This window comes from Thalassophryne amazonica, chromosome 16, assembly GCF_902500255.1.
Source record: "Thalassophryne amazonica chromosome 16, fThaAma1.1, whole genome shotgun sequence".
NCBI classification, from domain to species: Eukaryota; Metazoa; Chordata; class Actinopteri; order Batrachoidiformes; family Batrachoididae; genus Thalassophryne; species Thalassophryne amazonica.
Genome location: NC_047118.1, coordinates 86,953,012 through 86,967,783, shown reverse-complemented (window position 1 = coordinate 86,967,783; position 14,772 = coordinate 86,953,012). Strand labels below are relative to the sequence as shown.

The window sequence follows — 14,772 nt, the reverse complement described above, 5'->3', positions numbered from 1 at the left end:
TATGCCACAACAAATACAGACATACTACTAGGGCAGTGGGCAAATCTGTATTCAGGTTAAGAATATGACATTTATTTACATTGTTACTGTCTCTACTGAGACGACTTTTGCAAAAAATAGCAAAATACTACATCGGATCTTAATATTGGGACATCTAGAAATGCTCCAGACCTTGTGACCTTTTATTGTGCCGAAGGGCAACCTGGTCTCATGGCAAGTTGTGATCCAGCAGCACGAAATATACATTAATCTATTGGTTCATGATATTGTGACAAAAAGTGCCTCATTTTTGTCACGGCAGCACAAATTCATTCTAATTCATTCCGTGATGGCTGCACAAAATTAAACGTGAAGCGCTGCGGTCGGGGTGGTTATGGTTAGGGTGGGGGGAAAGAGTAAGATTAGGTTATGGTTAAAGTTAGGGTCGGGGGTAGGGTTAGGGTTAGGAATAGTGAGTTAAAAAAAACCCTGTCATGAAAATTTGACTCATTTCGTCACGGGAGCACAAAAAAAAACCCGTGAGACTGGGCTGCGATGGGATAATAAAGGGACTTACGCTTGTCCAAATTCAAATGAACTGAGATGACCTCTTGTGTGTTTCTACAGGCTGAATGTTTTTATCCCAGAGGGACACCTGGTGGCTGTTGTTGGACACGTTGGTTCAGGAAAGTCTTCACTGCTCTCTGCAGTCCTTGGTGAAATGGAGAAACTAGAAGGAACTGTGGCTGTCAAGGTGGTTGCACTTTCTCACAAGCACATTCATAAACTACACGGAATACTGTAGTAACATCTTATTGAATGCTTCGGAAGCGTCAGAGGCATCAGGAATTGGTCTAAAAAGCATTATTTTCAATGAGATGCGTTGCTTTTTAGAGGCGGCAGAAGTGACGCTTCTGACGGGAGCGCGCATTGCCGCTTGTTGGCAGGCTGATGCGGTCAAAGTTCAACCCAGTCCAACTTTCGAGGCTCTGAGCTGTGATGTAGCTTCGCACTGTCCAATAGGAACGACACGTCGGACCAAAACACGGAAGACTAGTGGCAGAAACCACTGATCTATAAAAAACTGATCGGTGCAGAAACCACTGATCTGTAAAAAACAGATCGGTGTAGAAACCACTGATCTCTACAAAACAAACGTGTCACAGGACTGCTCATTTATAGACCAGTTTTCTGAAGAAAAATTCTTGGAAATGTTTTTTTGTTGTTGTTTGTTACCTCAAAATTTCTGATTACTGTTAAAAAAAAAGTTTAGAACACTTGGAATTAAAATAGCTAAATAAATCAATAAATGGTTCTTTAGAAACCTTTCATCTGTAAATTAAAACCACCTGTTATTTCAGATTAGATAATTTCTTGTTTAAGATAAGGAACCTCAGACATTTATTTTTAGACAAATAAAATAACATGGAAATGTGTACATTTTTTTAAGTCTGATAGATATTTATATCTCATTTCAACCAGAAAAACAAACACTGTAAATAAATACAAATGTTTATTATAAATGCAACAGGAAATAATTTAACAATGACTGCAGTGTGATTGTAAAGTAGGATTTCTGTGACATAAACCTCATGATGAATTATTTTAGTCATTTCAACTTGTAATTTCACCAAAATATGTAGTTGCCTTTAATGTTGTTATCAGGACAGAGTCATTTCTAAAATATGAATTTGAGCACAATAAGTGGAGAGCTTCTACTTGTGCAAATGTCTTTTGACTTTGATTTTGTTGACATTTTTAATGATCTGTTCATTTATTGTTCAAATATAAACTGAAACAGCTTTTTAAAAAATAATAAAATAGTTGCTGTTGAAAAAGCCTTTTATTTAGAAGCAGGTGATGTTCTCCTGAATTCTCGGGACCAGACGAAGGTCTCTTCTGCAGCTTTGAACTCTGGTGGTGTTGCTGAAGACGCTTTTGTCCTGTTTTGAAGAGCAGAGATGTTTTCTTTCAACTGGAAATATTCCTGATTGGGACAAATAAAAATATTTCTTTAAATATAAAGAAACACTAAACAGTTTATATATATATAAAAAAATAAAATAAAAAAAAACAGAAAAACGATGGAAAAAATGCCAGAAAACAAAAGTTATTGTTGTGTGGGCCGCTGAAGAGGAGGTACTGCTGGCCCACCACCACCAGAGGGCGCCCTGCCTGGAGTGCGGGCTCCAGGCACCAGAGGGCGCTGCCGCCTCACAGGAGCAGCCAAGGTGACAGCTGTCACCCATTAACCAAAACAGCTGACATCCATCAGCGGAGGGGTATATCAGCTGGACGGCATCTCCACCTCATTGCCGAGATATCGCTCTATCAAAGAGGTAACGATCTCAGCCAAACGTACTATTAACTGAAGCCGTAATACTTGTTGCTTGTTTGTAGGACAGCTGACTACTGGACTGGACATACTTGGATAAGTACTCACTTTCCTACATTTCCATATTGTTTTTGACGAGAGGTGGAGGTGGTGTCTCCACCCTCCGTGTTGCTGGGTGCAGCCGCACTCACACCTGACTGTTTCTGTTCCTCGCCAGCAGTACCGGATCCGACGAGCGGAGGCAGTGGCCACCTGGGAGTTCGGGACTTGGCGGCTCCAGTATTCCCGGGGTTCGGTGGCAGAGGAAATCGGGTTGGTTCCGGTTCGACTTGGACAGACGTCTCCTATCGTCGAGCCTGCCCACACGACACCGCTGTAATTGGACTCAATCTCAATATTGTAATCGGTTGTATTTGTTGTGCCTATTTCACAACAGTAAAAACAGTGTTATTTGACTCCTCCATTGTCCGTTCATTTGCGCCCCCTGTTGTGGGTCCGTGTTCCTACACTTTCACAACAGTTATTTAAAGTTGAGCTTTTGTGGTCTCTGAAAAAAGCTGTAGCTTTATTTGTTAAAAATAAAAAAGACTGAACCATTTAGAAATTAAAGTGTTCACTCAGATCAATTGTGTTAAAAGCTAACGTTAGCCGATCATTAAACCTTCACAGCAGTGCAGTAAATGTCACGTTTATATTATTCTCACCTCGATAAAGCTGCAGAACTAAACTCTGTTGGGCAAACTGGGACTTCGCATATATATATATTTGCTGAAAGCAGCAGTCAGCACTTAAAACATATCAAAACGGAGATGCTGTGCGTCTCAAACCGCTCTGATTTAAAGGGGGAAAAAAACTCCATTCAAATGTTTCATTAAAATAATCCAGAGTGTCAGTGTCTGTAGATGTTGACATATTCAGAAGTTTAAGGTTTATTTTACAGTTTAAAGGCTCCTTTTTCCAAAAAGCTCGGAGGAACGGTGAGAGTGAGGAGGAGGGGGGAGGATCAGGAGAGAGCGCGCATGGGGGGGTTGGAACCTCATTCAGCTCTTGTTCAAACAAGACAGTTAGTGGTTATGTTATTTTTGTTGTTTTTTTTAAGTAATGCGATCCCACTCAGATATGTTGGGAAAAAAACTGTCATGACACAAAAACTGCCTGCTTCACTGGATTAAAGAAGAAGAAAAAGAGAGCAAACGCTATATGCCCGTCAAATATTAATGTGTTATTAACTTAGACTTTGTCAGAAATGTTTTAAAAAGAACATTGGTTTTACAGATATTATAACATAAATGTCATTTTTTTATATTATTCTTGCTTTCAATGCATCTAAAACCACTCAAAATTGGATAAAATAGGGCTTGCCAATAACATTTTAGAGGTATAAAACCCTTTAGCTTCAGGGAGCTTTGCCCCTTGTCCAACCAAGATGCCTCTGTCCCCAGAGAAGACAACACTGCTTTTGGACAAGGTTAACATAATGCTTTTTTGCACAGTAAAGTTTTAATAATACAACCCCTGGCAAAAATTATGGAATCACCGGCCTCGGAGGATGTTCATTCAGTTGTTTAATTTTGTAGAAAAAAAGCAGATCACAGACATGACACAAAACTAAAGTCATTTCAAATGGCAACTTTCTGGCTTTAAGAAACACTATAAGAAATCAAGAAAAAAAATTGTGGCAGTCAGTAACGGTTACTTTTTAGACCAAACAGAGGGAAAAAAATATGGACTCACTCAATTCTGAGGAATAAATTATGGAATCACCCTGTAAATTTTCATCCCCAAAACTAACACCTGCATCAAATCAGATCTGCTCGTCAGTCTGCATCTAAAAAGGAGTGATCACACCTTGGAGAGCTGTTGCACCAAGTGGACTGACATGAATCATGGCTCCAACACGAGAGATGTCAATTGAAACAAAGGAGAGGATTATCAAACTCTTAAAAGAGGGTAAATCATCACGCAGTGTTGCAAAAGATGTTGGTTGTTCACAGTCAGCTGTGTCTAAACTCTGGACCAAATACAAACAACATGGGAAGGTTGTTAAAGGCAAACATACTGGTAGACCAAGGAAGACATCAAAGCGTCAAGAGAGAAAACTTAAAGCAATATGTCTCAAAAATCGAAAATGCACAACAAAACAAATGAGGAACGAATGGGAGGAAACTGGAGTCAACGTCTGTGACTGAACTGTAAGAAACCGCCTAAAGGAAATGGGATTTACATACAGAAAAGCTAAACGAAAGCCATCATTAACACCTAAACAGAAAAAAACAAGGTTACAATGGGCTAAGGAAAAGCAATCGTGGACTGTGGATGACTGGATGAAAGTCATATTCAGTGATGAATCTCGAATCTGCATTGGGCAAGGTGATGATGCTGGAACTTTTGTTTGGTGCCGTTCCAATGAGATTTATAAAGATGACTGCCTGAAGAGAACATGTAAATTTCCACAGTCGATGATATGGGGCTGCATGTCAGGTAAAGGCACTGGGGAGATGGCTGTCATTACATCATCAATAAATGCACAAGTTTACGTTGATATTTTGGACACTTTTCTTATCCCATCAATTGAAAGGATGTTTGGGGATGATGAAATCATTTTTCAAGATGATAGTGCATCTTGCCATAGAGCAAAAACTGTGAAAACATTCCTTGCAAAAAGACACATAGGGTCAGTGTCATGGCCTGCAAATAGTCCGGATCTTAATCCAATTGAAACTCTTTGGTGGAAGTTGAAGAAATTGGTCCATGACAAGGCTCCAACCTGCAAAGCTGATCTGGCAACAGCAATCAGAGAAAGTTGGAGCCAGATTGATGAAGACTACTGTTTGTCACTCATTAAGTCCATGTCTCAGAGACTGCAAGCTGTTATAAAAGCCAGAGGTGGTGCAACAAAATACTAGTGATGTGTTGGAGCGTTCTTTTGTTTTTCATGATTCCATAATTTTTTCCATCCAGGCTGTTAACAGCAACAAGTCACAGGCTGTCGTGGTCTGGTGATGTATCAGGAATCTTGCATGCAAAGAAATCTTCAGTATAGAGAAGGAAACCTTCAATAATATTGTGAGGGATGTTGAAATTGAAGGGGGACACTACGTGTGGCGTCTCATCAAGAGTAGAGCAAGAGAATGTAGAAAAACTAATGAAAGATTGGTCCTGCAGATACTGTCACCAGAACTAAAATCACAGGGATTTATTCCTTTATTGAACTGATTGAAAATGCACCAAATCAGATGAGAATTTCAAAAAGGTTTTGGGGGAGATGTTCTCAAACCACCACTAAGCATTTACAGCTACACCTTTTGAAATATATTTTTCTCTAGAAAATGTTCAGTTAAAAAAGCTATTCTAATCAGCAGCTGTGTCAGTGTCCTTGACAAAGGTCTTGTACATTTGTGTGATGTAGCATTAATGCAGAAAAGTACTTTGACACTTTAGAACAACATATGCTGCCTTCAAGACATCTTTTCCAGGGATGTCCATGCATTTTAAGAAGACAATGCAAAACCACATTCTGCACACATTACAAAGGCATGATGGCAGAGGTAGCGGGTACGGGTACTGGACTGACCTGCCCACAGTCATGGTCTGTCCCCAAGAGAGAATCTCTGGAGAATTTTCAAATGAACAAAATTCAGTGACAACCCTATGCTGTTGAACACCTTAAGATCTGATAGCAGGAAGAATGGGACAAAATGAACAACAACAAAAAACTATCTGAAATGCTTTATCACTTGGTATCCTCAACATCAAATCATCTAACTGTAAAAATGTCAGCATTTTAATTTTTTCTGACTTTTTCTGATTTGGGTTGTAAATAAAGAAAGCAGATATTTATTTATCAGCTAAAATACAAAATATAACCATGAACAGAGGGTTCCCTGTTCAGGATCATCCATCCCCATTCTCCTTGTCATGTGGAGTTGTGTCAAGAGGAGCATCTGGCATACATTTTTGTGAAATCAACATGTAGAATGTAGATGCACTTCTGATCCGCTGCAGCGACCCCGAGCAAAAAGACAGAAGCCAAAAGAAGTTACTCATCCCAAAGAGCTGGCCAGGGGCTGGGAGTGGCAAGAAGAAACAAAGAAAACAGTTAATAAGTCCAAATAGGTCGTCCAAGTCTTTTCATTCACAGTCAGAATCAGACTAAAGTGTCGTGTCGTCTGTGCACCTGCTGCCACCAACAGGAACGCCTGCCAGTGAGCCCCTCCTCCTGAATACTGTGTGGTCACACGTTCTAACGAAACACCTTCTGTGCTGTGTGTCGCCTTGCAGGGGTCAGTGGCCTATGTTCCCCAGCAGGCCTGGATCCAGAACTCCACACTGAAAGAAAACATCATCTTTGGCCAGGAGAGGAAGGAGCAGTGGTACCAGCGTGTGGTGAGGGCCTGCGCCCTGCAGCCCGACATGGAGATGCTCCCTGCTGGAGATGGTACCGAGATTGGTGAGAAGGTAGCAACAGTTTGTAGAATGTGTTCTTGCAAATATTGGTTTTAAAAAGTAAGACTGAAATAAATAAAGTTTGAATAGGTATAACTGAAGCAGTTTAACCAGAGTATTATATTACTTATTGAGAAAATTTTTGGAAGCAAATTTCTCAATTACTTACAGACTACAGATATAAGTTAAGGGTTTAATAATAGAATCACTAATACTCTCTAATAAAAACTTATCAGACTTTTCAGTCAGGTGATTTTGTACCTTTTCTCTGCATAGGAGATCGAATTACACCGACATATCCAGGCAAGAACTCTGCTGTCAGACTGAGTAATACCTGCACAATTAAATCATCTGAATCGGTGTGTCTGGAGTTTCAGAGCCGCTGGGTGCACGCGATTTCTTCGCAGACGGTTGACGCCTGATGAAATAAAAAATTAGCAGATTAACAAAAAATACACAATTACTAACAAAAATACCAGTTACAGATGCGCACAAAAATCTAACTGACTGTGAGGGATCACTCTAATTTGTTTTAAGAGAAATTTCCAAAACCTGAAAGGAAGAAGAAGAAAAATTTTTTCCTTGTCTGAAAAACAAGACTACTAATTAATCTAACAATTGGATAATTTGCAATTCAACTGTATGATTACTTCTATGCTGAAAGCAGAATTAGTTTAACTAGGGAATTAATTTGGAAAAGTTAAAAATGTATAATCCAATTTTCTAAAGTGAGAGAGACAGTTGATGCTATTAGTTAAATTAGAATCAGCAGTGTACCAGCTTAACTAGTTAAAAGTGATTAAAATCGTTAAAACAATGCAACAAGTGTAGTTGATCAACTTTATTTGTTTTCAGCATCAAATTGACCAAAGTGTTTACAAGCTCAGTCTTTTGGAGCCACATAGGATGCAATGCAGTCCACCACATGTAGATGGCAGCACTGCCCACAAGACTTAGAGATTCAGAAAGGGGGAGGTTTCAACCAACAACTTCCTGTTTTTGTTCGGTAGCGCTTCACCATTCATTCAATAAGAAATACAAAAAAAATTAACATATCTTGGATTTTGTTTCATTCCCACAGACAGGGTTTTACCGTAAGCTGCTGTTGATACGGCTTCTCTCTGCTCAGTGTTTTAATCACACATTGTTCCCTAAATAAACCGATAACACTCGGCTGCAGCTGTCACTTGAGCAGTGGTGGGGGTGTGGAGTGGCGGGTGAAAATTTGAAGCTTCCCTCAGCATTTGTGCGTGTGCACGTGTACGCTTCTCCCCCGACACCTTCAAGATCCATCCTCTGCTCACAGTCTGAAAAAAGCTTTCATTCGCAGTATCACGGCTGCTTGAAGGTGTATTAAATAAGCAAACCAAACCGGCTTTTCCACTAATCTGGTGCGTAAACATTAACCATATTTTAACCACTTTATCCACGTTATATGATCATTTGATATGGGCAGTAAGAAGATTCTGGTATTTATTATTTTGAGTTATCATCTTAACAAACAGTAAGATTATTCATTAATAAGTTTATCTCAGAATTTCCCTTAAATTGTTTTTTCTTTTTCTTTCAACCTTGCTTTTCACCCTGGACACACACTTGCGCACACACATAACAACAGACATCCGTGGTGCACTGGTCAAAGTCCTCAGTGATAACACCGATCCTTAAAGAACCCGTGTTACAGTCTTTCCTTATAAATAGCTGTTTGTCCGTCACGGTGAGTTAGTCAGCAAAAAATTATTAAATTATTAAAATAAAATTATATTATTAGGTCAGCATGAGAATGGGGTAATTCCCATATGTTGGATTTTAACTGTGGAGCTTCAATGCAGAAGGTCTGACCGTCTGCGCGTACAATTACAGAGACGCCATATGTTTTAATTCTCACACTTTTTAACTGTCCTAAAGGCTCCCTTAAAAAAAAAAACCTGCTGACTACCCAATCCTAGCTTCCCCACAGGACTGTAACAGGTCACTCTGTCAACCCAGGAATTATCCTGCAGCCTCCGCTGTTGGTCAAGGAGTCTGACAGAGTTTTACACAAATCAATACATTTCCCTGTGATGCCCTTCAGGGTTCACAAATCAACAAATTTCCTTGGAACACCATGAAGGAAAAACAAAAACTACTTGATTTCCCCCGGCACACCATCGGGGTACATGGGTCCCTATCCCATCACCAAGGTGATCAACCCAGTATTTTTATTTCCTTAGGACTTAACATGTTGTCACCCATCCTCAATGCTCTGAATGTTTGTTGGAAGTGGTCTGTATGTTCCATTTTTCCAAAAACCTAGAAAACTATTAAAAATAAATTAAAAAAAAGAACTACAGGAAATGTCTGAGCTCTGTAATTGCAAACAAAGGTTTCTGTACCAAATATTAAGGTCTGTTTTTCTACTGTATCAGATGCTTATTTCATGCAATAAAATGCAAATTAATTATTTAAAAATCATAGTGTGGTTTTCTGATTTTTATTTATTTATTTATTTATTTGTAGATTCTGTCTCTCACAGTTGAAGTGTACATATGATAAAAATGACAGAGCTCTCCATTCTTTGTAAGTGGATGAAATGCTTATTTTCCCCACTGTATCCCCCCCCTCCCTGTTACATAACACCTGATCTTACCCCCCTCACTTTTTTCCCCCCGTGATTAGAGTCTGATTTTAATCTTATGCTGAAGTAAGCAAGTTCTACAGAAATCCTGGCTCTTGATGCACTCTCCAGTGTATTTTTCTGAAGACACCAGATGGAGCTTTTAGTGCCTGCTCTCCTGGGTTGGAAGATGTGACATCAGCAACAGGAAATGCATGACATTTAAAAAAAAAAAAAAAAAAACAACACCATAAATGAAGACTGACAACAGTCAAAATGCAGTCAGAAAAAGTCGTTCTCTTTAGGAAGTTATTTCACAGCTGCAACAGAGCTCATTGTGAGAGGTCAAAGAAACAAGGATAGAAGGAAGTCAGTGAAATATGGAGGGATATCAAGAAAACTTCAAAGAATACAGAAGAAATCAAGGAAAAAAAGTTAGGCTAAAATCCAGAAATAGAGGAAAAAGAACTGAAGGAATAAGGCAAAAGGACTTCAGTTTACAGAGTTCAGTTTGATGGAGTTTGCTGTCATGGCTTATTGTACATTCTAAGTGACACTCTGTATCAGTGACCTTGTAATTTCCTTATAAATTGTGTATTTTAATTCCTTTTGTCTGGCGTCTTGCACACTGTAGGTTTTGCTGGTGTGCTGTCTGTCCTGGGGGGCCTGACATTAATTACTCAAGTTATGGTTTTTGCTGTACCCACTGGAGACTGTTCAAAGACATTATGTTGTACATTCTAAGTGACACTCTGTATCAGTGACCTTGTAATTTGTTGGCAAATATTGTAATTTAATTCCTGTCTGATGCCTTGCACAATGAAACTTTTGTTGGTGCAAAATATATTCTTTATATATATATATATATATATATATATATATATATATATATATATATATATATATATATATAAAACATCTGGCCACACCCCCCTCCCCCCTGTAATGCTCCTCCTCCCCTCAGGTGTGACGTAGTTTTTGAGTGACCCCATAGAGCTTTGCCTTTGCTTCCTCTTTGTGAAGGGTGTGAACTTGTCAGGAGGTCAGAAGCAGAGGGTCAGCCTGGCCAGAGCTGTCTACTGTGACCGTGCCATCTACCTGCTGGATGATCCGCTGTCTGCAGTTGATGCCCATGTTGGGAAACACATCTTTGACAATGTCATTGGACCCCAGGGACTATTAAAGAACAAGGTTTGAGATCAGTTACTCAAGACTAGTGAAGGATTGTTTTGTATTCATTTCTAGGTCTTGATTTTCAATTCTTACATTTGTATCTTATTGTTAAGAGGCTGTTTTTGTTTCTTTTTAAACTTTCTGTCTTGCTGTGTGTGTGTGTGTGTGTGTGTGTGTGTGTGTGTGTGTGTGTGTGTGTGTGTGTGTGTGTGTGTGTGTGTGTGTGTGTGTGTGTGTGTGTGTGTGTGTGTGTGTGTGTGAGTGAGTGAGTGAGAGAGAAACGGTAGGTGACCCTCCATCCTCCAGATAATTCTGTTGTGTTAAGATCACTTGAGCTGTCATGAAACCGTGACTGGTGCGGTGCTCAGAGAGTGAAGCATTCTGACATACGTCATAATATGGTGCCTACGTTGACAGTTTTGGGCATGCACAATATTTTCGACACATACCAGTTTGTTTACATCCCACGTACGTGGGACATAGGTTGTAGGTACGTTATGGGATTGTTGACACACGTTTCTTGTAAGTTACTCACAAGTCAAAATACATCGCAATATATCACAGCCTGACAAAAACCTATCTACAAAAAGTGTCCTGATTGTGGAAAACGACGTGAGCATTTATCACCGACATCAGTCGACTCTTCAGCATTCTGTACGCCATGAAAATAAATCCTGTCATCCACCAAGACAAACATCAAATAAAATATAATTTAAAGGATGTTAAATTACTCTCTTTGTCTTCCGTGTGGAGGGGTGAGGCCGCGTGACGGTGTACGCAGGCCCAAAGATGTGCTTGTCAATATCTGTGTGCTCCGCCTACCAAACAAAGGGGTTCTGTTGGTGGTGACTTAACTGTTCAGACCCGTATCATTCCAACCCAGAAATGGGGCTGGATAAATCATCAAAGTGTGACGGGGCCCTGAGAGGGAAGGCAGTTTCTACAGCAGACTGGCGGCTCTCAGTCGTGTCAGCTGTCACTGCTGTCAGTTAGGATATGATGAGACAGGCTCAAGTTGTCACTGTGTTTTGTCTCGACTGCACTCCGTCCGCAGAGTGATGTCACAATGAGAGATACATTTAGTATTAGAAATAGAATTCCTTTGTCATTGCACAGTGAAACACAATGAAATTTTGGATGCATGTCCAAATAAGTTACAAAGATAAAAGTAATATACAGAAAAGTAATACCAGAAGTATTAAAAAGTAATATATAAAGTAATCATATCTTCAGTCTCTGATTGACTACTGGCACCAAATGGGCCGGTTAAAGGACTGAATCAGTCCTCGTGGATCTGGTAACTGTAGTGAAAATGACACATTGCTCCTTGACTGAACTCACAGGTTACAAGATGATATATTTTACTTGCTGACTAGAGGTCTTGTAGACATGGACACACCTGCTGTCTTAATGGAATGTGATCTTTTTTCCACTCCACTCCCTGATTGTGACTGGGAATTGAATTGGAGTTGCCATTGTCCATAGGAGAAGGTGCTTCCTTATCTGAGGGCATTGTGAAAAATACCCAGAGTCATGATGCACAGCTTGATGGACGTACAGAAGCTGAGAAAGCGGGGTATTTTTTTTTTTTTTTTTTGGAGGATTCTGGTCTGCTGACTGTTAGTGACTCTCAGCCTGGTTAGGGGGGAAGCAAAGCAAGAGATTCCTTCAAACCTCCACTTCAGTCCGCTGCAGTTACTATGGCAGCTGAGGGTTCAGTCCTGATGCCCCCGTCACACTAGAGGCTGAATGCTGTCCGAATAAAATTTCGACATACATTCTGGAACAGTCGAGGTGCATTCAAAAACCGCCGACTGCAATCTGAGTGCGTTCCAAGCAGCCGGTCAAATTCCTGTGGCTGCCCAAATGTTTAGCACATGTTCAAAACATTCAGGTGCAGTCGTGGACTCTAACTGTATTCTGACTGCATTCTAAATATTCTCACAGCATCATAACAGCATTCGAAACAGTCTGATTGTGTTTGTGAGAAACTCGTCGTGGTCAGGCTCATCAAATGCTGCCAACATGTCCAGAATGTGCAACATCTGCACCTCTACTGCACCTCGACTGGGGTGCAACGACCTCCCCAAAGTGAGACAGACTGACCCAAACTGACTCCGAACATGATTACTGCATGTTACTGATGTCACTCGTGTCAACGTTGTGTTTCTGGAAACCTGGAAATGCAGACATGTGCACCCATTGAAAAACAGCACATCTAGAGCAGACAGCACAAACCTGTCAAGTCAGATTACTCTCTCTCTCTCTCTCTCTCTCTCTCTCTCTCTCTCTCTCTCTCTCTCTCTCTCTCTCTCTGGTGCATGCTGGGAGTTTGGGCATGAGTGAGGGTCACAGATGAGAGTGTGACGCAGTTCAGGTGAGGTGGCGTTTTTTTCTTCCTTTTCGGTGTTTCTTTTAATTTTTGGTTTGTTTGTTTGTTGTTTTTTTATTGTTTTGACTGGTTTGTGTGTAGTTTTGTGTGTTTTTTTTGCGGCAGGTTTTGGCGCGGATGGCGTCTGGGCCGCCGCCGGCCCTCTCGCTCCGACACGGGGTGAGGGTGGTCCCTGACCCGGCTGTGTCTGTGGAGGATGTCCTCCTGGCTGTGGGTGAGCAGGTCGGACATGAGAACTTAATGTTTGCGTCCAGGATGAACAGACCCTTACCAAAAAATAGTACTGATAAGTATATAAAAAGTAAACTAGAAGTATACTTGAAACATACTTGCATATACTACTTTTTGGTAAGGGGAGCCGTGGTGGTTTTTCTGTCGGAGGAGCGTTTCTCTGCTCAACTTGTTGAAAGTGGGGTTTATCTGAATGATTCTTACCTGCAGGCTTCTCCTCTCTATGCTCCGTCCACTAAAATCATTATTTCCGGGGTTCCTCCGTTTGTTTCGAACGAGGCTCTCAGTCGGGAGCTGCAGAGGTTCAGTAAGTTTGCCAGCGGTTTTAAGACGATCGGACTGGGCTGTAAGAGCGAGAAACTGTGCCACGTTCAGTCCTTCAGTCGTCAGGTGTTCATGTTCCTGAACTGTCCAACCCAGACTCTGGACGTGTCCTTCAGAGTCAAACATGAGGACTCTTTTTACATGGTTTATGCCAGTTCAGGAAGCATGAAGTGTTTTGAATGTGGGGACGTCGGTCACAAACGTCTCGCGTGTCCGCACAAACGCGATGTTTCTGGGGCGTCAGTGTCGGCGGCCCGGAGTCCGGTTCCGTGGAGTTCGGCCTCGGGCATGGGTTAAAGTTCTCCGTCACCACGACGGATTTCGTGCGCACGTGGTGTCATGCATGTTTTGGGGCCGAAATATGATAGTCTCACTGTCAAAGCAACATCTCATTCTGCGCTAATCAAAGCAGCAGCAATGTCAGCTTGTGTGGTGCTGCACTGAGGAGGAAGGGACTGTGTGAATTTTCCTTCTTCTCCGCTCAGTTTACTGCTTGCTATGAGCCACGGTCCTTCTCCTCCCTGTCTTATTGAGAACATTGGCAGACCTTCCCCAAGCTGTGCTTTAAACCAGTGAAACAATGATCCGACTCACTGCTTTGATGGTTTGTTGCATTATGTCGCTTTATCTTAATTTCCCCCGCTAAAACCCTAAAGAGCATATGTCTGTGAGTAATATTTACCTTTTTTATATTAAACCGACCTGTTATGGTCTTCTAAAACAGTTGATAGATGTATCTTATAACTTAAAAATGGGACAGATGCTAACGCCTTAGCATGTCTATGGCGTTTTCAATGTTAAAGTTAGCATTAAGCTGTTAGCATCTCAGCACAGCTTGTGTGCATGTTTTCTGTATAATAAATAATTAATGGCTTAGTGTTTGTTGTCGTAAGAGTCAACTGTATTACGAAATGTAATATTTTATTTATTTTTATTTATATATTAATAATAATAATAGCAACAAAAGTAATAATAGCTAATAATGCTACTATACAATTTTAGAGAAACAGACAAAAAGAACCTGATAAAACAAAACACAACAGAAAAGGTAAAACCAACTAACAATGAACATAAATAAATAAATATAGAAAATAAATGTTTCCTGTGAGCACCTAGTGACTCCACTTTATCCCTGTTTTATTTAAGTTTAATGACAATTTGTTTTGGTCAAACCACATCTAAGCTGTGTTTTTACACAAGAAAAAAATAAAATGCAGTAAACTGCACATTTGTGTCTTTTTTCATGAAAATATCTTATTAAAGATCACATATTACACTTTAGTCAGGCCTTTAAAA

At 40.4% G+C, this 14,772-nt stretch overlaps 1 protein-coding gene across 1 annotated transcript in view; it reads left to right on the top strand.

Annotated features, from left to right (window-relative positions):
* The window catches only part of LOC117528782 (multidrug resistance-associated protein 1-like), a 231,537-nt gene that overhangs the window by 50,024 nt on the left and 166,741 nt on the right, over positions 1-14,772 (top strand). Inside the window, exons 5-7 of the mRNA XM_034191407.1 lie at positions 607-733; positions 6,596-6,772; positions 10,380-10,547. Of these exons, the coding sequence (XP_034047298.1) occupies positions 607-733; positions 6,596-6,772; positions 10,380-10,547 (472 nt within the window). The remainder of the gene's footprint in view (positions 1-606; positions 734-6,595; positions 6,773-10,379; positions 10,548-14,772) is intronic.